Source organism: Saccopteryx bilineata, chromosome 3 (genome assembly GCF_036850765.1).
Source record: "Saccopteryx bilineata isolate mSacBil1 chromosome 3, mSacBil1_pri_phased_curated, whole genome shotgun sequence".
Lineage (NCBI taxonomy): Eukaryota > Metazoa > Chordata > Mammalia > Chiroptera > Emballonuridae > Saccopteryx > Saccopteryx bilineata.
Genome location: NC_089492.1, coordinates 271,693,996 through 271,720,003, shown reverse-complemented (window position 1 = coordinate 271,720,003; position 26,008 = coordinate 271,693,996). Strand labels below are relative to the sequence as shown.

Below are 26,008 nucleotides of genomic sequence, written 5' to 3'. Positions count from 1 at the left end.
CAAGAAACCCATTTGGTGGGAGAGACAGACACACAAGGCAGCTGTAGCTAATTCTACAGTATGGCCCAAACCAAACCGGGCCTCTGGGCCTCCCTTCCTCCTCCGACCTCCAAATTGGCTCTTCCTCTCCCCTGTACTCCCCCCCGCCCCCATCTAAGTCTCTTTTCCGACAGAGCCCTGCCCACCCCACATCTCCCACTAACTCCCTTTTCCATTCACCCTTCTCCCACCTCCCTTCCATCCCCCTGCCCCTCGGCGACCTTGCCTTTGGGTATAGAAGCCCCAAACCTCTGTGCATTCAAGGCAGTTCTGGGTGTGGGAATTAGAGTCTGATGCCCCCAAAGACCTTCTCCACCTCCTCAGTCTCTCCTTCTCCAATAGGTGTTGGCACTGATGGCTAAGTAATTCTCTGGGAGGAAAACTTCCCAGCTCGGAATCTGCCTCCCCACTGCGTGTGAGTCCTTAAGAGGGCGCCAGGGCACAGAGCCCTTCTTCCTTTTCTGGGACAGTTTCCCTTCAGAGAACCAGAGCTCCAGCCCAGGGCTGCCCACCCGGGGCTGCTGTGCCAAGGTGATGAGCACCAAGGCATCGGGCTGCCCTATCCCAGACTGGGATCTTAGTCCTACTCAGCTGCAGATTGTGTGGGCAGCAGCCTGGGCAGGGCCACCAGACTTCCCAGGGTGGGGAGACTGCTTAGCCTCATCCTGCCCACAGAGAGTGACTCAGGTCAGGGGGACTTCATGGAGGCCTGGCAGCTCCACCCCGAGCCAGCTCCCACTGAGGCTGGGAAGAACATCTCTGAAGGTGAGAGAGTGTTTGCCAGCTTGCTCAAGAGCACCTGGGTGTTAAGGTGAGTACGTGTGCAAAGTGGAGCTTTCCTATTCCCCGAGGAAAAGCATCTGTTTGACCACCATGGGCATCCCTGTACTGTTTTGTAAAATAAGATAACAATAATTATAACGAACTCACCAGGACTTTCCCGAACACCCGACAAGACAACATCTGTGCATGGTAACTAGGGCACACTGTTACCGCTAGGGAAACACATTCTGCCTTTAACCCCCAATAGCTGCTAGCTGCTTGAAAAACCCAGATGACCTCTCATGCTCCTTTCCAGTGGGGGAATTCTAGGATTCTACATTCTATCTTGCTTGCCTGCAACCTCAAACTCCCTCGGAGGGAGAAGGGGACCCTCTATAAGAAAAGGACTGTGGGGGCCCGGCCCAAGGGCAGGCTGTTCTCAGAGAAGTGGAGTAGAAAGGGCAGACTCCTGTCATGTGCCAACTTCAGCACCCTTCCGGGTCAGTTCCACTTCCTTTGCCTCCAGGAAGCCTTCTCCGATTGCTCTGTACTGACCCTGTGGCCTGGTTGGATACCCCACAGCTGCTCTCAGGGCTCCCCCATGCTGAGCAAGGCCTGCTCTTTCTCACTGGCTGCTGGGCCCCACGGAATCACCAGGCTCGGGGGAACTGCACCATACCCTAGGAGGAAAAGGAGACTGCTGGGAAGGAGCATGGTTCTTTTCTTAATAATGTTTATGGTTCTTATAGAATGCTTAATATAGAAATCTGAGAAACTTAATAATCTTGAAAAAAAAAAAGGGAGAAAACATCACTGATAGTTCCCCATTCTATTAACATCTGAGTGGACTCCTTTACCCAGGGGGACCCCCTAGGAGGTCCACAGGTGATTCCAGAACCCTCTGAAATAGGCTATGCACTGTGCGTCACCATATGCCTTGTTGCAGGATTCATTGGAGGTGCCAGGGGTCTGGGTCCAGGACCCAAAAGTTTAGGAGGCTCTGCAGTGGGGGACGTCCACACAGTCACATGCACACAGACCCCCCACTGACCCAGAGGCCACATGTAAACACACCTGACTGTGTACACCAGGGGTCCCCAAACTACTGCCCGCAGGCCGCATGCAGCCCCTGAGGCTATTCATCCGGCCCCCGCTGCACTTCCGGAAGGGGCACCTCTTTCATTGGTGGTCAGTGAGAGGAGCATATTGACCATCTCATTAGCCAAAAGCAGGCCCATAGTTCCTATTGAAATACTGGTCAGTTTGTTGATTTAAATTTACTTGTTCTTTATTTTAAATATTGTATTTGTTACTGTTTTGTTTTTTTACTTTAAAATAAGATATGTGTAGTGTGCATAGGGATTTTTTTATAGTTTTTTTATAGTCCGCCCTCCAACAGTCTGAGGGATAGTGAACTGGCCCCCTGTGTAAAAAGTTTGGGGACCCCTGGTGTACACAAACATCCTCCCCATATAGTTCTGTGTGTGTGTGTGTGTGTATGTGTGTGTGTGTCAGAGACAGAGAGTCAGAGAGAGGGACAGATAGGGACAGACAGACAGGAAGGGAGAGAGATGAGAAACATCAATTCTTCGTTGCGGTTCCTTAGTTGTTCATTGATTGCTTTCTCATATGTGCCTTGACCATGGGGCTACAGCAGACCGAGTGACCCCTTGCTCGAGCCAGTGACCTTGGGCTCAAGCTGGTGAGCTTGGCTCAAACCGGATGAGCCCACTCTCAAGCTGGTGACCCAACCTGGGTCCAACACTCTATCCACTGAGCCACCGCCTGGTCAGGCCTTCCCATACAGTTCCTCACATCGTCAGATACATTCTGTTCTCTCCCCCAGACTCCTGGCACCTGTATATATATTGATCATTTGTGTTCATACCATAAGTATGCACATGTATGCCTATGCACTTCTTTATACACACACTTCCCACTGGGGCACACATTCATACAACTATATCCGTATTCATGAAGACAGCCAAACAGATGGTCTGGGAGCCATTTAGGAGAGTCTGCCAGAGGACAGGCTCATTTTACAGACGCTTCTGCCACCTACTGGCCATGCCTGGCATTAGCACCCTTATTTAGTTTCTATTTTCTTCTCATCTGGTGTCCCTAGCTCATTCAACTGCCTCACCCTCTCGTCCTCCTTGGAAGCTGTGGACTGTTACCAGTTCCTGAAGGACAGTCTTGAGTGAGGACAGCATTATTTTGGGAGGCACTAGGTGGACATGGGCTGGAGCGGGTGGGGAACTGTCACTGACTGACCACTCACTATGTGTTAGGTGGTGTTGTATTTTATAGCTATGATCTCATTTGTTTTCTCAATCTCATGTGAATTATACAATGCCTGGCACATGAAAAGTCATAATAACTATTTCAATGGAATAATTTAAAACACTGTAAAGGGAGTATTTTTAACAAGTGAGGAAATGGAGGCTCAGACAGGGGAAAGTGACTTTCACAGAGTCACAGAACAGCTTCCTGTGATAGGACAATCTTTAATAAGATCTGCAGGAAGTCCAGCCCAGACACCCACCCCCAGGGGGTGGGGAGAAGCATCCAGAGGTGGGTGAGGTCAGCCTGGAGGGATGATTTTCCCACCCAAAAATGTCCCTCTACCCTAAATTGCCACTTCAAATTTATTCATTCAACTAGCATATGCTGAAAACAGTGTGGTAGGCTCTGTGCTCAGATTGAGGATACCAGTGAACCAACAGAAAAAAGCCCATTCTCTGCCCTCATTCCAGTGGGGGGTTCCGAAAGGGTCCCCTCCTTACTGTCCCACTGCCATGGGTTCCTGGGGCCCCTTTGAACTTCACTTTGCCATTTGGCTGCGCTGAGTAGTGGAAGATCCAGAGTGAGAGTAGGGAGATGTGAGTCAAGGGTGGGAAGGGATGACTAAGTCCTAACTGTCCAGTATTGAGGTTGAACAGAGACCCTCAAACCTGGAGTCAAGCAGACTTGGTTTGAATCCAGCCTCAGCCACTAACTTGTTTTGTGACCTTGGTCACATCTCTTACACTTGCTGGGCCTCTGTTAAAGCAAAAAGGCTTGAACTTGAACAGTGATCCCAACTCATAGAAGGGCTGGGAGAGGCCCCGCAGGGGGCAGGATAGGGGGAGGCCAAGCTCATGGACCTTTCCTACACACCCACTACTTCCCTCTGTTTCCCATACTGGGCTTCTTAAAGAGTTTGGCAATCACCAGGACCAACTGAGTGCTAAGTTATTGTTAGTCTTAAAAGTTTTAAGATTCAGTCCATGTCTTACCTGTCCACCAGGTTGTGAGCTAGAGGAGGATTGGAACTGGGTCTGAGTCTTCTCTCTGTCTCCCACTGCACACCCCAGGCATGGCTGCCAGAGATGGGGCTAAGGATGTATCCATATGGATTGACCACATGTGGGTGACATCAGACAACAACTTTGTACGGACCAAAGGCCTCTGTGCCAGGCAGAGTGCTGGCACTGCCTGGGGAGGCAAGGGCAGGCAGAGAAGGCTTCTTGGGGCTTATAGGGTTAGACCTCTCAAGCCTGGAAAGCAAAGGAGAGTTTGATTGGATGGAACGGAGGATCCCTGAGCAGTCCTGGCTGGAGCAACCTAACTGTTAGGATATGTCCCCACAGAAGGTGTGGTGAGTATGGACTCAGTTCCAAGTAAGAAGCTCTGGGTATTCTGAGTGAAAGGCAGCCTAGCTGGGGGTGGGTGGGAGGGTAGGCGGTGGTTGGGAGACAAGAACCCAGATCCACAGATCTCCCCTGAAGGACCTCATATTTGTCCATCAAGACTAGGGGTTGCCTGACCAGGCGGTGGCGCAGTGGATAGAGCGTCGAACTGGGATGCAGAGGACCCAGGTTCGAGACCCCGAGGTCGCCAGCTTGAGCGCAGGCTCATCTGGTTTGAGCAAAAGCCCACCAGCTTGAACCCAAGGTCGCTGGCTCCAGCAAGGGGTTACTTGATCTGCTGAAGGCCCGTGGTCAAGGCACATATGAGAAAGCAATCAATGAACAACTAATGTGTTGCAATGCGCAATGAAAAACTAATGATTGATGCTTCTCATCTCTCTCCGTTCCTGTCTGTCTGTCCCTCTCTCTGACTCACTCTCCGTCTCTGTAAAAAATAAAAAAATAAAAAAGACTAGGGGTAAACTCACCATGACAGTTATGTGTCAATCAAGGCCTCGCACTTGTGTGGGCCCTAGGAGGGACCCTGGCCTTGTGTTCACAAGGTCATATGTTTCTATGAAATTTGTGAAAGTAAAATATGTTCACATCAACTGGTTAAGGCCACTGTCTTCTTCCAGTCTGACTTCTTTTCCTTCCCACTTGCATCCTCCAGCTTCAGTGGCCACAGGCATTTTGTCTTCTTCGCTTAGCTTTCTTTTTCTTTTATTTCTTTCTTTTTTATTTTTATTTTTTTATTTATTTTTTACGGAGACAGAGAGTGAGTCAGAGAAAGGAATAGACAGGGACAGACAGACAGGAACGGAGAGAGATGAGAAGCATCAATCATTAGTTTTTCATTGCGCGTTGCAACACCTTAGTTGTTCATTGATTGCTTTCTCATATGTGCCTTGACCGCGGGCCTTCAGCAGACTGAGGAACCCCTTGCTGGAGCCAGCGACCTTGGGTCCAAGCTGGTGAGCTTTTTGCTCAAGCCAGATGAGCCCACGCTCAAGCTGGCGCAACCTCGGGGTCTCAAACCTGGGTCCTTCCACATCCCAGTTCTACGCTCTATCCACTGTGCCACTGCCTGGTCAAGCTAACTTTCTTTTTCTTAAAGAGGCCCCCAATTAAGCTTCCAGCCCCCAAATCCTGGATCTTACCACTGGGTCCTTGGTTTTCCCCACTGCCAAGATTGCATGAAGGCTGTGAGGGTCTTTGCAGGAGTAAAGATGAAGGGCAAGGATAAGGGACTTGACTGGGATCGTACAAGTTGTGGTGAGCTGGAGCTGCAATCCAGGGAAGTTCCACTGGAGAGCCCACCCTTTCACCACAACCCCTTGCCTTGGAGCTGACACATGTACCCAGCGCATCAGCCCTTTTCTGGGGTAGAGCCCCTGGCACTGCTCCCCTTAGGCAGCCTCGATGTCTGGGCTCTGCAGCTCTATGACCACAAGATGGCGGGAGACACCTTCTTTCCTTCTCCCTGGAGCCTGTTCCTCCCAAGTTCCCTGACCCGCAAAGCCAGAATCTTAGCTTTCTCAACACCTCCATCAGCTCTTCCCAGACCTCTAAGGAAATAAGAAGTGCTGCCTTCAAGTCCTGGTCTTGCCAGTTACAGGCTGTGCAATGGCCAGCAGATCACTTTCCTTTTGCAGCTTCATTTTACTCATCATAAAACAGGAGTGCCTGAAAGGACCGGGTTAGTGGTACCTAGCAGCTATGTAATAAGCCACTCATTGACACCCAGTGCTGTTTCAACAGGGGCTTCTGGAGATGACACTTCACCTGGGAAGGACTTCTCCTGGTGGGATTGGCCCCCTCTCCTCACTGAAGTACACCCAGACAAACTCTTGGACAGTGGGGCCTTTCAGAGCCTTTGAATGTTGATTGGTGGACACCTCTGTGGGCCCCTCCCTGGACTGGGGCACCTGTCTCAGCTTTTTCTCCATCCCTGCCAAAACCCATCTTTCCCTTGAAGAGGCTCAGAAGCCTCTTGCCACCTCGATGTTATCCTGCGGATCTGCCCCAGGCTTCAAATAGATCCTCCCAAGGAGAGGGCTCTCTGAACTGTCCAGCAATTCTCCCTCTCCTCTCAGTACCCTCTGCCCTTGACTGCCACACTCCAGCCAGAACACAGGCGTCTCTACCTCAAAGACTCCTGGCTATTCCAAAATGATAATATCCTCGCCCGTCCCCACCTGCCCTGGTCTTAACCTGGCATTTAAGGTCTTCTGCAATTTGCTCTCATGGTTTACTCTGTAGTCCAAATATACCAGATCATTTTCTGTTCCAGAGCACATCTTCACTATTCTACCACCTGACCTTTGTTTTGGCTAGTCCTCTACCTGGAAAGCCTTCTTCCATTTTCATAGAATAAATTCATCCTTAAAAGTCAAAGTGGGCCCTGGCTGGATAGCATGATTGGTAAGAATATAGTCCCAATGCACAAAGGTTTCAGGTTCAATCCTTGGTCAGGGCACATACAGGAACAGATTGACATTTTTGTCTCTCTCCCTTCTTCTCTCTCTCTAAAATCAATCAATAAAAAAAAAAAAGTCTAGCTGGAAGGTCACCTCCTCCAGGCACTTTTCCCTAATCCCTCAGATGGGATCCTTTCCTCCCTCTGGGTTCTGGGTAGACAGTTGCTTTAGGGCCTTCTCACAACAGGAATGTCCATTAAGTATGGAGAGCAGGTATCAGTTTACAAATGGCTTTCCCTTCTAGTATCCTGGAGTCAGGAAAGGCAGGCAGGATAAGCACCATTACCTCATATGACTGATGAGGAGGCAAGCTGGGAGAGAAATATGACTGGCCAGGTCACATGCTCCAGAAATGGTGGAATAGGATTCAAACTGGTAACAGAGTCCAGCCACACCCCCTGCCTCAGGCCTGGGCTTCCCCCTCAGTCTCCAGCATTCCTTGCGGCCTGGCCTTGTGACTCTCTTCTCTCAAACTGAGCAGGGTAGTAGTGGTCAATTTGTAATTGTGTGCTCAATGAAATTTTGTTGAAGAAACAAATGCTCCTCTTCCATCCCCTTTCACCCCCAGCCAGTCTCCCGGCCTCTTTATCACCCAACTCAAGACCCAGTCACCCCATCGAAGCTGGTGGCAGTGCCCAAGCTCTGGAAGGATAAGGATTTGGCTGAAGGCCCAGGCAACTCAGAGGAGGAGGGGCCGGGGAGACACAAACAGGTTCCTATCCCGGCCCTGAAGATTATCAGTTCCCCCACAGGCCCCAGGCAAACTGGGTGCTCCACTAGGGGAAGACCTGCCTCCTGCCTGTCACTCTCAGGCCTCCCATTACTTGAGAGCTATGTGACCTTGGGCTGTCACTTCTGCTTTCTGAGTTTCCCTCTCTTCAGAATGTTGGCTATAAGGACTCAACAAGATCAAAAGAGAGAATGCATGAAAAATAAATGTCAGTTGCCTGCTCTGGAGGTCTCCCTTCACAGGGAGTATCTCAGGTAGTGAATTGTTTCCTATATTCTAGGGAGGGAGGTGGAGATTTCACAGGCAGAGACAGTGGGGCAGGGGCAACAGCACCCGCAACCTCACCTCTACAGTGACCAACAAGGTCACATTCACCTTTACAAGTACACAAGTCACCTCAACGAGAAACACAGGCTGCCTGGACAGACAGGCCCCTGCAGCACGGCAGAGCTATTTCCCCAGGGCCCTGAGCGGGGTTGTGGGGAACCTGTTTATAGGACACACAGAGAGACAGACACAAACAGAGTCACACCCTCTATGCAAACTCACCAACACATGGGCACACCCTCACTTGCACAGACGCACTTTCCTACACACATAAATACACAGAGATGAGGGCCACACACAAGATCAAGATCACAGACACACTCCCGCATCTACTCCTCACCCACAAAGTCAGACCCTGGCCATCCCCAAAACAGACACATTCACATGCACACACTCTTATCCGGCCTGGCAGGCGCGGGCCCTGCTGAGTCACCTACAGGCAGCTTGGCCCAGAGGAGCCGGAGCCACGTGCTCGCCCCAATCAGGGAGGGGGCGGGGCCTGCAGCAGTGTCTTAGCGGAATTCCGGCCGCTGCGGGGATTCTCCCCGCCCCGCCCCTTCTATTGAACACTAGAGTCAGAATTCAGGGAGCTGGAGAGGAAACCCCTGTTTGCAGAGGCTAACTTGAGGTATTCTCTCCTGGGTGCATGAATACTTGTGGGAGCAATTAAAAAATAACACTAGATCCATTACTGGGTATTTGCGTACGAATTTCCACATAACTCATTTCATTTTTGCAACAGCTCTATGAAGAGTTGACGTTATTATTAGTCCTATTTTACCCCAGAGAGAAAGTGACTTGCCCAAAGGCACAAAGCTGTTAAATTGCAGAACTCAGACTCAACTGCCACCAAATCTCAAGCCCTTAACCATAGGGCAATGTCACCTGGTGGGCAAATGAGAATGTGGGCAGGTGAAAGGTGTGTAAATATGCTTGGGAACCCGGGTGTGTATGTCAGCTTCCCCCAGGGTCCACAGGGCTAGGAACTGAAAGGGTCAAGAGTGTCCAGATTTCTGATTAAAGGAACTAAAGCTTTTCTAGTGGGTTGGAATCCACCCACCTATATCAGACAGCATCCCTCTAATTTAGGGGCTCAGTCAGACCCTCCTCTGAGACACTATGAGTTACTTGAAGAAAGGGACCAGGGCCCTGGAGCCTAAAACAAGACCTGACTGAGAGGAGACTTCAGCAAATTTGGGTGACAATACAAGAATTTATGACCTTGATATAATATTAACATCAGTAATCATAGTATATGCTAACACTTAAGAAATTTCATTGAATTTATTGGGGTGACATTTGGTGCTAACACTTTTAGATGCTTACTTTACATGGAATATTTTATTTAATTCTCACAACAACCCTTGAGGAAATACTTTTATTAACCCCATTTTACAGGGGAGGAAACTGGCTTGGAGAGGGTTAGTAGCTCACCCAAAATAATGCATGGTTAGTAGTAAGTGGCAACATTGAAGAATGGGACCCAGGTAGTCTGATTCCAGAGCCCATCTAATAAAAAGACCATTGAATTAATAGGAAGTCACTTGTCTACAGTGGGCTTCCGTTTTATCCATTTACTTAAAAAACTGATTAGCTCTCCTTAGATCTCTGACCTGAAATATTCTATGATCCTATGATTTTGTGATTCCTAAGAGGGATTAGGTTTGTTCTCTATGAGCAGAAATCACATAAGGCAGATCTGGCCTTAATGTTAGGAAAAGCTTTGGATGTCAGGGTGGTTTTATTTTATTTTATTTTTTTAATTTTTATTTTATTTATTCATTTTTAAGGAGGAGAGAGAGGAGAGAGAGACAGAGAGAGAGAAGGGGGGAGGAGCTGGAAGCATCAACTCCATGTGTGCCTTGACCAGGCAAGCCCAGGGTTTTGAACCAGCGACCTCAGCATTTCCAGGTCAACACTTTATCCACTGTGCCACCACAGGTCAGGTCTCAGGATGGCTTTAAAATGAAAGAGGCTAGCCTGAGAGGTGGTGAGTTTCCTGTCATTGGAGTTATGTGAGCATAGGTCTGAAATGAGGTAAAGGGGAGGAGACTTGGATTTCTGACTAGGTAAGCCCCTTCTATCGCTGAGATGAACCAGCAGGAGGGGGAAGTCTCTGAGAAGAATGGTAAGATGGGCATGCAAGGAACCAGAACCCACATTTATTGAATGTCACCTACTGTGTGCCAGACTTGTTCTTACTATATTGCGAATTCTCAGGAAGACGCTGTAAGATTTATAGTTGAGGGAACTCATATTCAGATAAATGTTGAGCAGGTGACCCAGGTGTCTCGCCACGGTCACTTCCTTAGGTCCCCTATAACCAATTCCCCTTCTATCTCCCTTCTGTTCTTAGGGGCAACACCACGTGGTAAATTGCATCATACTTTTGCCACATGACGTCAGAAACCATACCAGCCAATCGAAGAGTTCCCTGTTCAACCCTCCCCTGAATCCCTTGGGTTAACACGCGGTGCCTAGGCTAGGCGTCCGGGTTAAACCTTACCTGCAGCCCCCACCCCTTCCCGGTTGCAACTCTAGTACTCCACGGCCCAGTCCTCCCCGCCGCTCCACCGATTGGCAGTTGCTTGAGCCAATCAGAAGGCCTCCCGGGCCAGGGGCGGGGCCTCAGCCAGAGTTGCCCTGTCAGTGCAGGTGGAGGCCCCCAGTCGGGCAAAGTGGCTGGAACCTCTTAAAGGGAGAGAACGGCGGACAGCGAGAACGCGGCCCGGCTCGGCCCGGCCTGGCCAGGTCCCCCCCTGCCCGTCCGGCCCAGGTGAGCCTGGACCGTCCGTGGGGTGACCCCTGGTCCTTGGGAGGGACGGAATAAGGGACAAATGGACCCACTTCTAAGGATCCGGGCCATCCCGGTAGGGGAGAGACCAGGGTCTAAGGGTCGGGAAAGTAGGGGTCTAGGAGCTTCGAGTTCCAAGATCCGAACTGGAGGTCCAGAGAGTACTGGGCGTCTCGAAGTTCAGGGTGCGGAGAGGAGCACTGGCGACAGAAGAGGAGTGAGAGCTCGGGTCCGGAGCTGGAGGCTTGTCGTGACGGTCCTGGGCCTGTCTGGCTGGGGTCCCGGGTTAGGGTCTCTGCAGGATGCTTTCTGCTGAGCGGTGCTGCCCAAGGTCCCCCCAACACACACCAACCCCGCCCTGTCCGCCCTGCATGCTTCTGCCGGGTCCTACGCAGAGCGGGCGGGAGTCGGCAGGCGGGCGGTGCGCAGCGGGAGGGGGCACCCGGGCCTGGAGCCCCGCGCCCCCGCTCCGGTCCTTACGTAACTGACTTTGAGTTTCCGGAGTGCGGGACCCGCGAGCTGGGACGCCGTACCTGCCCCACACACTCCCTTCCAGGTTTGGTCTAGGGTACTTCCCTCTGTCTTTGGTCTCTCCTAAGTCTCTGATCGTCTCAGATTCCTGCTTGCTCTTATTCCCCGATTCCCTGTGTGTCTCTCATCTCTGATCTCTCTGTAGCCCAGTTTCTCCCTGTCCCTGTCCTCTGCTTTTCCCTTACAGTTTTCTCGCCCTAACCTACACTTTCTGGCAGAACCCACCTCTTTGGGGTAGAACAGTTCTCCCCTCCAACAAATTGGAGGTGAGGACTTCTCCAGACAAACCCCAGCCCAAATTTGCTCCAGAAGGGGGGAGGGGAGGACTATCCCGGTAGAGTTCGGGAAGGATATTGCTAGGCCCACAGTTTCACTTGGGAGGGAGTGGCAGACTGACGGCAGCCCCTTCTCTTTCTGGAGCCCTTTCCTCCAGAAGGAGAAGGCTTGGGGAGAGCCTGGCTGGGGCTGGGGCTTAGGGCAGCTGTGAGTCCCTGTGAGAGTTGCTTGGTGTCAGGTCAGGGTCAGATCCTCAGCTACAGACCGGGAGAGGGTAGGGCCAGAGCACTGGCACAGGGTCCCTGAAGTTTTAGTAAGCTTCCCAACTTCACCCCAGTTGCAGGTCTGGGGGCTGGTCTTGGCAGGAGGCTGGGGATGGGGATATCAACAGGAGGAGGCCAAAGGACTTTTGCGTGGGGGCAAGGGGATGGTGGAGATAGAAATGACAAACTATCAGGTCTAAGGAGCACCTACTGGAATTACCCCCTGCCTTCAAGTCCTTGCTGTGTGTCAGAGAGACAGACACCTCTGAAATAATTCCTGTACCCTGCTGCTGTCAGGTACATGTAAACAAGGCATTATAGCAGTCATGAGGTGGGAATGATTAATTCTGACTAGGAATGGCGGAGGAGAGACTTTGTAGAGGAGGGGTATGTTTTGGGAAGAAGGGAATCCAGAAGCTATAGGAATTGGAGAGAAAGGAGGGAAGGGGACATCCTGTGCCCTGTCCAGGGGTCCCCAAACTTTTTACACAGGGGACCAGTTCACTGTCCCTCAGACCATTGGAGGGCCACCACATACAGTGCTCCTCTCACTGACCACCAATGAAAGAGGTGCCCCTTCTGGAAGTGTGGTGGGGGGCCGGATAAATGGCCTCAGGGGGCCGCATGTGGCCCGCGGGCCGGGCTGTAGTTTGGGGAAGCCTGCTGTAGGCTTTGCATGCAGCAGAGCTGGGTTCAAATCCTGGCCCTGCCATTTCCTTGCTGGGTGATGTTGTTACATGAGTCATTTTACCTCTCTGAGTCCCAGGTTCCTTCTTAGTCAATAATCCAGATATTACAGGCATTAGCAGAATCAAATGAGGTAATGAGTGTGCAGTGACCAGAATTGTAGCTGGTCTAGGAGCAGGCTGATGTTGTTTTAAAAAGGGAATGGAGTGGGGAAGCCCTGAAGTGTCCTCTGTGTATATAGGAGAGTCTGGCAGGGCCTGCCAGGTCTCAGCAATGTGGGATTGCAGGTGGAGCACCTGGGTGTGTGGGTGATACTCAGTGAAGCAAGGAGGTCCACACCCGTCTGTCTGCTGATCAACCCGTCCCTGAATGGCCTAGACTGGGCTGGCCTCCCTCTTGTAGCCCCAGGTGCCATAGAAGATCACCAGGCTTCTAGGCTGCCCCTCCCCCTACACCAGTGGGGGTGGGGCTCTTGGCAGGGCGGGGCCAGCACCCCCTCTGCAGAATGGATCCTGGCCAGGAGCCTGGTTGGCTGTGCTGGGCAGGAACATCCCAGCCTCACTGGGAAGGTGCTGACACTGTACAGGCCTCTGGAGGCCCACATCTCTGCTGGCTGGGGTTGGACCCAGCTTATGGGACCTGCAGCTGCAGGGTGACACAGAGGCCAGGGTGGGAGTGACAAAGGGAGGGAGATATAGGAGAAACCCCTGGAGGAGGAGCCTGAGTGACATTGTGGAACAGGAGAGTAACTTCATGGGGTTATGTCCTAAGCCTTTCTTGAACATCTACCATGTGTCATATACAGGTTTGCTAGCCACAGAGCTGAACAGGATACCCATGAAGGGCTCACCATAGAAGTCATGGTGGGTTGAGCGTTGCTAGGGGTTTGCAGAATGGATCTTAATGATAGTCCCCTTGGCGGGGGCATTCAGAACTTCCCCATGGCCTAAGGTTGTGACGTTTGTTAAAGGGGGCAGGATTTCACTTCCTCATAGTCTGTGGACCAGTCATTTTTCTCCCTGGGTTTCAGTTTCTCTTTCTGTGAAATGAGAAGGGGAGATGAGCCTAGAGGCTCTCAGAGTCCTCCGGCACCCATTGCTATAGTCTCCGGGATCTGTTTTGGGACTAGGTTGACCTCCTACCTCACCCCACAGGAGGAAGAGAGAATAGAATGGGGTAAGGGCAAGGTCGAGTGTGATGGGCCCCCAGGCCCTGTTCTTGGCCTGCATTCTCTAAGCATAACTAGAGCCACACTTGCTGTGCATGGAACTCTGCTAAGCCTTTAATACACAGCATTAACTAATGTCATCCTTACAACCTCATGGGAGAATAGGTATTATCCCTATTTCACAGGAGTTCATGGAGGTGAATCGATTTAGCTGAAGTCATACAGCTAAGAAGTGGCTGGGCGGGATTTGAACCTAGGTATATCTGACTTCAAAGCCCAGACTTACTAAAAGGGGGACCCTCTACCCTACAGGTACTGTCCTTATCTGTGCCCTTACATTGCCTACCCCTTACTGGGCCTGTGGTGGGGGAAAAGAGTAGAGGGAGCAGCCTGTGGCTCAGGGCCCCACTGGAAGTTTCCCCAGATGGCCAGGCCAAGCTGCACTTGACTACTGCTCAGGGGCAAGAGCTGGGCATTGAAAAGCAGCCTTCAGTTTCTCCACCCATAAAACTTGAATTTTAGTAGTTGAGTGCAGGCATTTTTTTTAATTGATTGATTTTAGAGAGGCAGAGAGAGGGAGAGAAACATTCATTTTATGTTTCACTTAGTTGTGCCTTCATTGGTTGCTTCCCATATGTGCCCTGACCAGAGATTGAACCCACAACTTTGGTGTTTGGGGACAAGACTCTGACTGAGCTAACCAACCAGGACGACGAGTGCAGGCATTTCTTGGCCCATAGTTTGAAGCTAAGTCAACAAGGGGTAAAAGGTAAGAGGCAGGGCTTCTGTAGCAGTGCCTGAGTACGTGGAGGAAGAGTTTGGGTCAGGACGAGCTTGGATCCTGGGCTTACTGTTTGACAGCTATTTCAGATGAAGGGTCTGAGGTTGGAGAGGTTCAAGGGCTTGTCTGGGGGCTGTGCAGCTCCTCTTGCAACATGTGAGGGAAAAAAGCAAGGAGGAAAACCTGGAGAACAAAATCCAGGGAGATGCCAGTTGGAATCTAGGCTTGACCACTTAACTAGGCTTGGAGAAATGAAGTGACATTCCCAGAAACACACAAAGGAGTCCCTTCTCACTGTCCTCATCTGTAAAATGGGAATAGTAATAATTTTGCCTTTGTCCACTTCCTGGGTTATTATGAAAATCAGAGGAGCTGAGGCATTTGTAGAATCAGATGAGATTTGTTCAGTTCTGGGTGTGTGTTTGTGGGGAGAGGGCACTTCTGACAGCCCCTCTGCTGAGATGCTTTACCCTGGTGATGCATGGAGAACAGCCCTAAGAATGCCACCACCATGTAATGAATACTTACCATGTGCCTGGCACTGGGCCCAGAGCTTCTCCTCATTGTCTCCTTTAATCCCTACCTTATCAGGCAGGTGGTGGCCTCATCCCTACTAGGTCCCTCTAACACCCAAACCTACAGCTCCCTGTAATAATAGCACTTAACACTAGTGGACAGTTTACCGTGTGCCAAGCATTGTGCAAAATGTTTTACATATATTCACTCATTTATTCCTCACAACCCTGGAGGTGGGTATAAATGCTGTCCCTATTTTACAGATGAATAATTGAGGCACAGAGAAGCTAAGAAACGGGCCCAATGCCACAAAGCTAGTGGGTGGTAGGGCCAGGGTTTGGGTTTTTTTGGGGGGAGGTACAGGGACAGAGAAAGAGTCAGAGAGAGGGTTAGACAGGGACAGACAGACAGAAGCGGAGAGAGATGAGAAGCATCAATCATCAGTTTTTCGTTGCGACACCTTAGTTGTTCATTGATTGCTTTCTCATATGTGCCTTGACCGTGGGCCTTCAGCAGACCGAGTAACTCCTTGCTCGGGCTAGCGAGCTTGGGTCTAAGCTGGTGAGCTTTCGCTCAAACCAGATGAGCCTACGCTCAAGCTGGCAACCTCGAGGTCCCGAACCCGGGTCCTCTGCATCCCAGTCCTACGCTTTATCCACTGCGCCACCACCTGGTCAGGCTAGGGCCAGGGTTTGAACCTAAGTTCTAACTTCCCTCCTTGAAGCACTCATCAGAGTTGTAATTCAGTCACAACTCCCTACACTGTAGGCTCCATGAGGGCAGGGACCATGTCTGTCTTCTTCATATGCTATCCCCAACACCTGGCACACAGTAGGTGCTCAGTTAATATTTGTCCACAAGGATCCTGCTGTCTCCAGTGGGCTGGGCTCTGGGAGGCCTGATGAGCTCAGTGTGGATTATCAGATTATCAGATTGCTGACTAAGAAAGTATCTGCCCCAGCAGAGCCCCAGCAGCAGAGGGAGGGCAGAGTTTCACCTGTGGCCCAGGCCCAGGCCGACAAGGGGCCCCAAATAGCTTGCCTGTTCGTTGTGCCTGTATCTCACTGTTGTCCTTTGCTTCCATGTGCCGCTGTGGTGATGGCTCCATGGCTTCTCCCGGATTGGCTGCGTGACCCGGATGGTTGCTTCTGGGTGAGTACTGAGTTGGCTTTAAACTGTGGTGTGGGCTCAATTCTAATGCATGTCCTGTGGCCCTGCAGCCTCTGTAGGTTGTAAAGGAGGCCTAGGGGTCCGGTTGGGTCCAGTTGGGTCCGGTTGGGTCGGGGTGGAGGGGCTGAGAGAGAATACTCTGTAAAGCTAGGATCCTACCACCACCAGCTGACTTCACTCCAGTCAGGGGTCCCCAAACTTTTTACACAGGGGGCCAGTTCACTGTCCCTCAGACCATTGGAGGGCTGCCACATCATACAGTGCTCCTCTCACTGACCACCAGTGAAAGAGGTGCCCCTTCCGGAAGTGCAGTGGGGCCAGATAAAGGGCCTCAGGGGGCCGCATGCGGCCCGTGGGGCCGTAATTTGGGGATGCCTGCTCCAGATGGTTAACACACTAATGTGATTTTGGGTCATGTGACACAATGCAAAGGTCTTTGGGGCCAGACTGGTCTGGAATAAAATCCTATTCTGCCATTTGTACCTGGGTAGATGTTTGTGTCTCAATTTCTCATCTGTAAAATGGCAATATTAACACCTGCCTGACACAGGTATGTTTGTTCTTTTATTTGTGTAATCCCCACGAAGGCAGGGATTTTTGTTCATCTGCTTGCTACTGTATCCCCAGCACCTAGATATAGTGCCATAAAGTAGGTGCTCAGTGGATATTTCTGAATGAACCTATTTATTCAGTCAGTGTCACTATGCCCTGTCAATGTGCTTTGTATTGGATTAAACGGCTAATGGATATAAAGTACCTAGAGGCTTGTGAATGTGGGTTTCCCCTTTGCTTACTAGACTTTGAGTTCCTGGGATTGGGGGTCAGGGTTTTGTTAAGTGAGCTCTGGGTCCTCTGAACTGAACTTGGGGCCAAGCACCAAGCCCATCAATCAGCAGAAAAAGAGGCCTAGGCAACTAGACTGGGGGCCTCTGCTTAGAACTGGGGAGGGAGTGGCACAGCCTCTAGGTTTCAGCAGAAGAGGGACGGCTGGGGAGGTCTGGGGCTGCAGGGGAGAGGGGTGAGGAGGGACTCTGCCTCCCAGCACTTCCACTCTCCTAGCTGTGTGACCTCAGACAAGTCATCAACTTCTCTGAATCTTGGAGACCTCATCTGTGACATGCATATCATAACACTCTCCCACATGGACATGGGACAGAGCCAAGGGGGAGTACCCAGCCTAGGGCCCTGTGTGATAATTATTGGTTTCCTCTCAGTCTCGGGCACGTTCTGGGAGGGGACTAAGTAGAGTGTCTCTTTTTGGCTCCTTTCTCCTACTTTTTTTTTTTTTTTGTATTTTTCTGAAGCTGGAAATGGGGAGAGACAGTCAGACAGACTCCCGCACGCGCCCAACCGGGATCCACCCGGCACGCCCACCAGGGGCGATGCTCTGCCCACCAGGGGGCGATGCTCTGCCCCTCCGCCAGGGCGTCGCTCTGCCGAGACCAGAGCCACTCTAGCGCCTGGGGCAGAGGCCAAGGAGCCATCCCCAGCGCCCGGGCCATCTTTGCTCCAATGGAGCCTCGGCTGCCAGAGGGGAAGAGAGAGACAGAGAGGAAGGAGAGGGGGAGGGGTGGAGAAGCAAATGGGCGCTTCTCCTATATGCCCTGGCCGGGAATCGAACCCGGGTCCCCCGCACGCCAGGCCGACACTCTACCGCTGAGCCAACCGGCCAGGGCCTCCTTTCTCCTACTTTTAACTTCCCACCCAGCTGGGGCTGGAATCTAGGAGTCAGCAGCCCCAGACTCCTCAGCAGCCTGGCTGGGGCCCTGGGATAGGGGCTGGACTCCGCCCCATGTAGAAGTAGCTGAGTGGAAGTCCCAGTTTGGCCATTCTTTTGCTGTGTAACTTGATTCAGTAATCTATCTTCTCTCGGCCTCTGTTGTCTCACCTATAAAATAAGATTAAGGACACTTCCCTTGAAGAATTATTTAATGAACAAATAGGTAGCTTAGACGTTAACATTTCTATTACTATTTGGGTCTGGCTGAGGAGGCTGGGATGGAGGGGGGGGCTGGATAATTACATCCCATCTCAGCCTAGGGATCTGGAGAATCTCTAGGCATCATATGTATTACTGCCATTTCTTATATGCTGGGCTTGTTGTTTATACTATTTTAGATACAGAATCTCATCTAGTCCTCCCAGTGACCCAGGCATTATGACTCTACTTTATGGATGAGGGAGCTGGTGCTGAGTAAATCAGGGAGTTACCCAGAATCACATAGTTATTTAGGGATGGAGCTGGGGCTCAGACACAAGTCTGTTCAACTTAAAGCCCAAATTCTTAGTGTGAAGCTTTCTCATCTCCCCCAAGGAGACAGAGACTATTTGACTCATCTTTGTTCATCTCCAGTGCCAGCACAGGGTCAGTGGGAACTACTGAACTGTTTTCTGAATGAATGTGTACACACACACACGCGCGCGCGCGCGCGCGCAGAGTACCTCCTCCCAGGCCTGCAACTTTAAGACTTTGGAAGAGAGAAGACAACAGAAAGCAGGAGAAAGCTTGACACCATAGTGGTTGAGTCAGACAGACATGGCTTTGAATCCTGTATCTATTGTTTACTAATTTTGTGACCTTGAGCAAGATATTTAACCTCTTGGAGCTTTAATTTCTTTATCTGTAAAATAGTAATAATTTAAAAAATCTACCTACTTTTTTTTTTAGAGTTTAAAAACATTTTTTAAAATTTATTTATTGATTTAAAGAGAGAGAGAGAGAGAGATCAATTTGTTGTTCCATTTATTTAAACATTCATTGATTGATTTTTGTATGTGCTCTACCGGGGATCAAATCTGCAACCTTGGCACATGGGGACGATGTTTTAACCAACTGAGTTACCTGGAGAGTTCTTGTGAGGTTTAAATAATGCATGTGAGGCACATGATGAGTAATCGATGGTAGTAATTATTGTTATTAAAGTTATAATTATGAGTAGTATTTTGGGATTATAAAGATATCCCTCTTGGGACAGTGGAGACCCAGTCTGGGAGGGATCTGCTGGAGACAGGAAGATAGCAACCCTGTCGGACAGGTTCTGAAAAGCACCTGCAAGGTGAAGGGAGGGGCGAGACTTCTTGGGAGGTTATCTAGTCACTTAGTTATCTGCTTTCACTAACGCCCACTCCGTGATAGGGCATGGGACACAGAGATGGGACACAACTCTGTGTTGTCCTTGCCCTCTGCCTCACGGGGAACTCAAGAGTCTAGCTCTGGGGGGAAAGACACAGAAACCACCAACTTTGACTGATGCACTAAATTGTGAACTGTGAATATCTTCTCAGGCAAAGACCAGAAGAAAAGGCACTCCAAGTTGTAAAAACTGTTTTGCCAAACTACAGAGCCATGACTTGCATTCGGGGCATGGGGCTGGAGAGGCAGGCCCAGGAGAGCTAGGGGACTTGACCCAGAGGCAGTGAGGAGTTCATGGAATATGAAGCAGGCGTGTATTTGGGGAGGATCACTTGTTGGTGTGGAGGTCGGATGGGAGGGGAGGGGTGGAGGCAAGTCTCCAGGTGAGAGATGCTGGGTATGGTGCAGGGATTGAGCCCTGGGATGGGGAGCAGGGGTGGGGAGGTGAGGTCTGTTTGGGAGGCAGGATGTGATAATGGACTGCAGTGGGCAGGCAGGAGAGGAAAGAGGTAAGAGTGATATCTTGGCGTTTGGAGGGTTATGGGACCTGCTGGGGTCTCTGGCCAAGGGACATACCTGGGAGGAAGAACCAGAGCTGGGTTGGGGTGGGGGAAATCCACTTCTCTGCTCCTTGCCACCTCTGCCTCCGTTCCCCCAGGTAGCATCTTTGTCTGAGCTGGACACTGGACAAGGCCTCTGGCCACCAGAGCCCATGCACCCCGCTCCTGCCTTGTGGGTCCTTGTGGTGATGCTGGCAGGTTTGGCAGCCAGGACTGCTCTTTGGGGTGGGGTCAGACAGGGACTGTGTGGTACGGAGAAGCCCTGGGTCTAGTGCTTCTAGTGTCACTGAATGTCTGTGTGACCTCTAAAGTCATCCACTTTTGCTTTCCTTTTCCTTACCTTGAGAACGAAGAAAACCTGTTTTGCCTGCCTCAAAAATGCAGTGATAAAATGCAATTAGAGACAACAATCATTTATGGAACACTGGCCGTGTGCTGCTTTGTTATGGGGGCACAGAGATGACTCAGGGTTCTTACTTCTTGGGGAGCATGAAGCACTTCTGAGCAAGCCCAGCAGAGCGGGTAGTTCACTCTTTCTAGGCTTTGGGGGGGAGAGAAAGCTAAGCTAGAATTTGGAGGGTGAATATGAGCTCCCTAGGTGGGTAGTGGAAGGAACAAATTTCTAGGCATAGGGAAAAGCATGTGTGAAGGTTTGGACCCAAATAATGTGCTCAGGGTATGTAAATACTGTAGTTTGGTACAGCCAGAGCAGAAAGGGAGAGATAGGTGGTGATGGGGGTAGCAGGGTCCAGACCGTGCAGGGCTTTGAAGACAGTCACTTTGTAGATGGTCACTTGCTACCCTCTCTTCCCTGCATTCTCACAGCTGCCTGTTCTCACTGAGACCGCTGGGGCCCTTTCCACCCTGCCCACCCCCTCCTTTTCCTCTCTCATCCCCACTCCTCTCCCAGGAGTCAACAACCTGGGTTCCTTACCAGCCCGCCACTCCTAAGTAGTGTGGCCCCGCAGTCACTTGTCCTCTCTGAACCTTAATTTCCACCTCAGTGAAATGGGGACAGCAGGCCATGCTCACAGGGTGGAGGCTTCAACGAGGTAATCCCCACTAATGGCCTCGCACATGTAATGGACACCCATAAAAAGGATTATATCAGCATGAATTGGACTGCTCTGCCCCCTTACTCCCACCCACGGCTTCCCCTGCCTCTCCTGGCAGCCTGATCTGGCCAACAAAGGAAGGAAAGGATTAAGAAACAAGCCCAAATCTCCAGAGGGGGCCTGGCCCACTGCCAGCCGGCCCCCTCCTGCCCCTTGCTCCCCTTGGCCTCAGGCCCAAGGACACTCCGTCTTGAGGCCTGGGCTCCTACCAACTCCTCACCCTAGAAGCGTCTCCCTGGCTAGAGGCCAAAGCCAGCAGCAGCCTTGAAAAAGGGACAAATGCTTGGGAAAAAATATAGTTTTATTTTTTTCTCCTGGAAGCCAGTAATCAGGCCTTTTTTTCTCCGTGATTGGGAGAAGAGCAAGTGTGATGTCCTGCGTCTGTGGGAGGCCCCAGAGTCTGGGCAGAACTGGGCCCCTGAACCTTCTGGATCCTACTGCAGAGGCTGGCGACCAAGTCCCTTTAGGTGCAGGTGCAGGACCTCAAATCCGAGCAGGCAGCTAATGGCATGAGGTCAGGCAGCAGGAACTTAGGTCCCTGGACCCTTTTCGGCAGCATCCCATGAATGGGTGTAGTGTGATGACTGACCTTGGCTGTCACTGTACTTCTCTGAGTCTCAGTTTTCTCTGTTGTAGAAGGGGCTGATTTTACTGTGAGGATTGGCGATAGTGGAGATAAAGCAATCAGTACTGTGAGTCCTTAATGGTAGGTAGCTAGTGTTACTGCTTTTGTAACTGCTGCCTCTAAGAACCTTCTCTGCCCTACCTCTTTCCCGTCTAGGGACTTGGAATTTTGATACAGTTTCCTGTTGAACAAATGATACCCAGTAAACCAGTTTTAAAGTGAGAGGCTCAGCACCACCACCACCCCTTCCCCGTCTCCTTGTTGGCCGGAACACTCTAGCCTCACCCTCGGTCTGATTTGGGCCCCTGCCCCCAGATGATCTCTGCCCTCCTGGCTCCAGACCTTCATGGTCTCTCTTCCAGAAGCCACATGAGGACAGTTTTTCTTCTGCAGACTTCTCTGATCAAATGCCACTGCAAGCACTTTGGAAAAGTAGAGTTGGAAGGGTCCTGTGTCACCCATACCTGGGCTAAGGGAACAGAGGTGGACTATGAGCTCCCCGAGACAATCTTCAGGGAGCTAGGACAACACTAAGACTTTTTTTTTTTTTTTTTTTACAGAGACAGAGTGAGTCAGAGAGAGGGATAGAGGGATAGACAGACAGGAATGGAGAGAGATGAGAAGCATTAATCATTAGTTTTTCATTGCACGTTGCAACACCTTAGTTGTTCATTGATTGCTTTCTCATATGTGCCTTGACCGCGGGCCTTCAGCAGACTGAGTAACCCCTTGCTGGAGCCAGCGACCTTGGGTCCAAGCTGGTGAGGTTTGCTCAAACCAGATGAGCCCACACTCAAGCTGGCGACCTCGGGGTCTTGAACCTGGGTCCTCTGCATTCCAGTCCGACGCTCTATCCACTGCGCCACCGCCTGGTTAGGCAACACTAAGACTTTTGCAAAGCCCGTGAAATAGGCCTAAACGAGGAAACCTGGTCCCCAGCCCAAAATGTGGTAGAGTGGAAGAAGCACCAGACTGGGGCTGGAGGGCTTCACCCCCGGCCCCAGCTTTTCCTGCCCTCTTGGAGACTCTCAGTTTGATTTACAGAAGGAAGGGGTGGACTGATGTCAGAGGTTCCTATTAAATATTATAGGATTAAAAGAAGGGATTTGGGAGCCAACAGAACTCAATTTAAATCCCAGTCTCACCACTTGCCAGCTGGGGGGACCTCTAGCATGTTGTTTTGCCTCAATGAACTTTAGTTTTTTCACTTATAAAGTGGGAAAAATAGCCCTGGCCGGATAGCTCAGTTGGTTCGAACATCCTCCTGAAGCTCAGAGGTTGCTGGTTCCATCACTGGTTGGGGCACATGCAGGAATAGTGATGTTCCTTTCTCTCTATTGCTCTCCTTTCTTATTTCTCTCAAATCAATAAATTAAAAACAAAAACAAAAACGTGGCACAGTGGATAAAGCATCTATCTATTCGGAACACTGAGGTTACTGATTTGAAACCTTGAGCTTGCTGTCTCTGAGCGTGGGCTCCTCAGTGTGCGATCACTGGCTAGAGCGGGGGATCGTCCACATGATCCCAAAGCTTGCCAGCTTGAGCCTAAAGGTCGCTGGCAAGAAAAGCCCAAGGTTGATGGCTTGAGCAAGGGGACCCTTGTTCAGCCCCATCAAGACACATACAAAAAGCAATTCATGTACAACTAAAGTGAAAGCAACTACAAGTTGATGCTTCTGCGTGCCCTCTCTTTCTCTCTTCCTCTCTCTCTCTAGAATAAATAAAAAATAAAACTTTTTTTTAAAAAAGAAAGAAATTAGTCAAGGCCAGTCAGAAAAAGGTTTGTTGAGGAGGTAGGGTTTGAGACATGTGCAGGATTCATTGGTTATTCATTTATTCACTCAAGGCCCTGGCCGGTTGGCTCAGCAGTAGAGCATCGGCCTGGCGTGCGGGGGACCCGGGTTCGATTCCCGGCCAGGGCACATAGGAGAAGTGCCCATTTTGCTTCTCCACCCCCCCCTCCTTCCTCTCTATCTCTCTCTTCCCCTCCAGCAGCCAAGGCTCCATTGGAGCAAAGATGGCCCGGGCACTGGGGATGGCTCCTTGGCCTCTGCCCCAGGCGCTAGAGTGTCTCTGGTCACGGCAGAGCGACGCCCTGGTGGAGGGGCAGAGCATCGCCCCCTGGTGGGCAGAGCATCGCCCCTGGTGGGCGTGCCGGGTGGATCCCGGTCGGGCGCATGCGGGAGTCTGTCTGACTGTCTCTCCCCATTTCCAGCTTCAGAAAAATACATTTATTCACTCAACAAATATTTTGGATTTGGATCGATAGGACACAGAGAAGAGGAGCTGGGAGGCTGGGGAAAGCTGGAGTCCAATAGACCTGCCTATTCTAGCAGTTTGGTGTGGGATCAGTTACTTCTCTTCTTTGGGTTTCACTCCCTCTGTAAAATGGTGAGACTAGTGAGCATAATTCTTACCTCCAGAATTGTTCTAAGGCTTAAGAGAGTTCAAGTTCACAGTGGGTAATCAGTTCTTCTGATTCCTTTTCTCTCCCAGTTCTGTTAATGACTGGAGGTATGATTTCAGGCAAGACCTTGAATACATCAGGTGCACCCCAGGACCTTTGCACTCGCTGGTCCTTTGGCCTGGATCACTCTACCTCCAAATAGTACTTTCATGACTGTTTTCTCATCTTAATTCTTTTGTTTATGCCCCCCTCTCATTAAAGCCTTTTCTGACTATCCTATTTAACATTGTAATACCCTATCCTGCTGCAGCACTAACACTCTTTATCCTCCATCCTGGCTTATTTTCCCCCATAGCTCTTATCCCTTTTTGGCATGTTATAGTTTATTGAATATTTGTTTATTGTTTGCCTCCCCTAACTGCAATGTGAGCTCAGAGATAATAGTGATTTTTATCTGTCTTGTTCAGTGTTATAGTCCCTGTACTTAGAACAGTGTGTGGCTCATAGCAGGTGCTCAGTAAATATTTGTGGAGTGAATTAATGAAATAATAAAGCCTTTTTTCTCTGGGTCTAGCACTGTGCTGAGCACACAGTAGATTATCAATAAATGATTGTAAGAGTGGTCATCATCCTCTCCATTTCTTAGCTAATACTCTGGCTGGGTCAACCCTGAAGCTCTTTTGCTTCTAACATTTTCTGCCAGGGCATCAGTTTCAGTTAGAGTGCCCAAATCTTTTGTGCCTGAGCTATGCAGTATTTCTAGTTGAGGCTGTCTGGCTGTTGGGCCCACAATAGTTATTATGTCATTATTGGTAATTAGCACTTAGGCTCAGAGGCTCCAGCTTTTGTTTTTCAGCAGAAATCACTACAGAGAGTTGTGCCAGCCACTGGGTCCCAGGCCCGGGGCAGCTTCCTCTGTAAGTGCCCCCTTACCAGGGTCGATGGCTTAGGGAGACCAAGATAGAGGTGCCCCCAGCTAGGGGCACTTGGGTAACCAGCTCAACTGCTGTATTCCCCAGGCAGTATTCTGCAGTTTCTTCCCCACGCACTTGGCTCTCCATGCTTAGCCAATATACATAGGGACTTCTACATAAAAGGGGCTCACTATATAGAGGTGCGAGGTATAGGGTTTCCCAATGTCCAGCAGACAGGGGCATTTTCTGATGCTCAGGAATCAGGTAGTACGGGTGGAGGGAATAATCCTGGGTTTAAGACTCAGAAGCCTGGTTCAAGTCCCTGCTTAGCTGCTGAGTTGTTGGGTCATCCTCCGTACATACATCATTACCTCTTGCTGGGCCTCAGCCTTTTCATTTGTCAAATAGAGATAAAGGCACTTGCTTGGCTTCACTGCAAAAGAAAGGCAAGATAGTGTAGTGGGCAAAGGTTAGAGCTCTGGAGTCAGACGCACCTGGCTTCCCCGCTATATCCCTTTCTAGATGTGTGACATTGGGCACATTGCTTCCCTTCTCTGACGTCAGTTCCCAAAGCTATAAAATAAGGTTAAAAGAGTACCCTCTCCATAAGGTTGTTGTGAGAGCTAAGTAAGAGAATGCAGGTCAAGTACCTAGGCACTTAGTGAGTGCTCTATACATCTTTGCTGGTATTGTAATGACCCTCATGGAAATGCAGGTAATCTGTAAATGTAAGAGGATATTAGCAATTAAGCCAGGCAGATGTAGGTTTAAATCCTAACTCTTGACACTTACTATGTGGGTGATTTTGGGTAAGTTTTTCTCTTTTCTCAGACCCTACTTTCTCATCTTTAAAATGAGAATTACAGTCATACCTTCTTCCAAGGGCTGTTGTAAAGGTTCAGTGACATGTTGTATATAAAGGATTACTTAATACAGTGGTTGGCCCATGTCATCCCCATTTTATAGGTAAGAAAGAGAGAGAAAGTGATTTGACTGAACTCACATAGTATCTCAATGGTGAAGCTTTGATTTGAACCCATGTTGGCTTGCCTCAAAA

At 50.3% G+C, this 26,008-nt stretch overlaps 1 protein-coding gene across 14 annotated transcripts in view; it reads left to right on the top strand.

Moving 5' to 3' along the window:
- Nucleotides 1-10,634: 10,634 nt before the first annotated feature.
- Nucleotides 10,635-26,008, top strand: part of EPB41 (erythrocyte membrane protein band 4.1) — a 173,899-nt gene continuing 158,525 nt past the window's right edge. For 5 of the 14 annotated variants that reach the window (XM_066269871.1, XM_066269870.1, XM_066269881.1 and 2 more), the window contains exon 1: nt 15,998-16,177. In XM_066269871.1, coding sequence (XP_066125968.1) covers nt 16,164-16,177 — 14 coding nt within the window. In that variant the 5' untranslated portion in view covers nt 15,998-16,163. Of the gene's footprint in view, nt 10,786-15,995; nt 16,178-26,008 lie in introns of those variants that run through there. The other 9 variants (XM_066269884.1, XM_066269883.1, XM_066269876.1 and 6 more) reach the window with 6 other exon arrangements.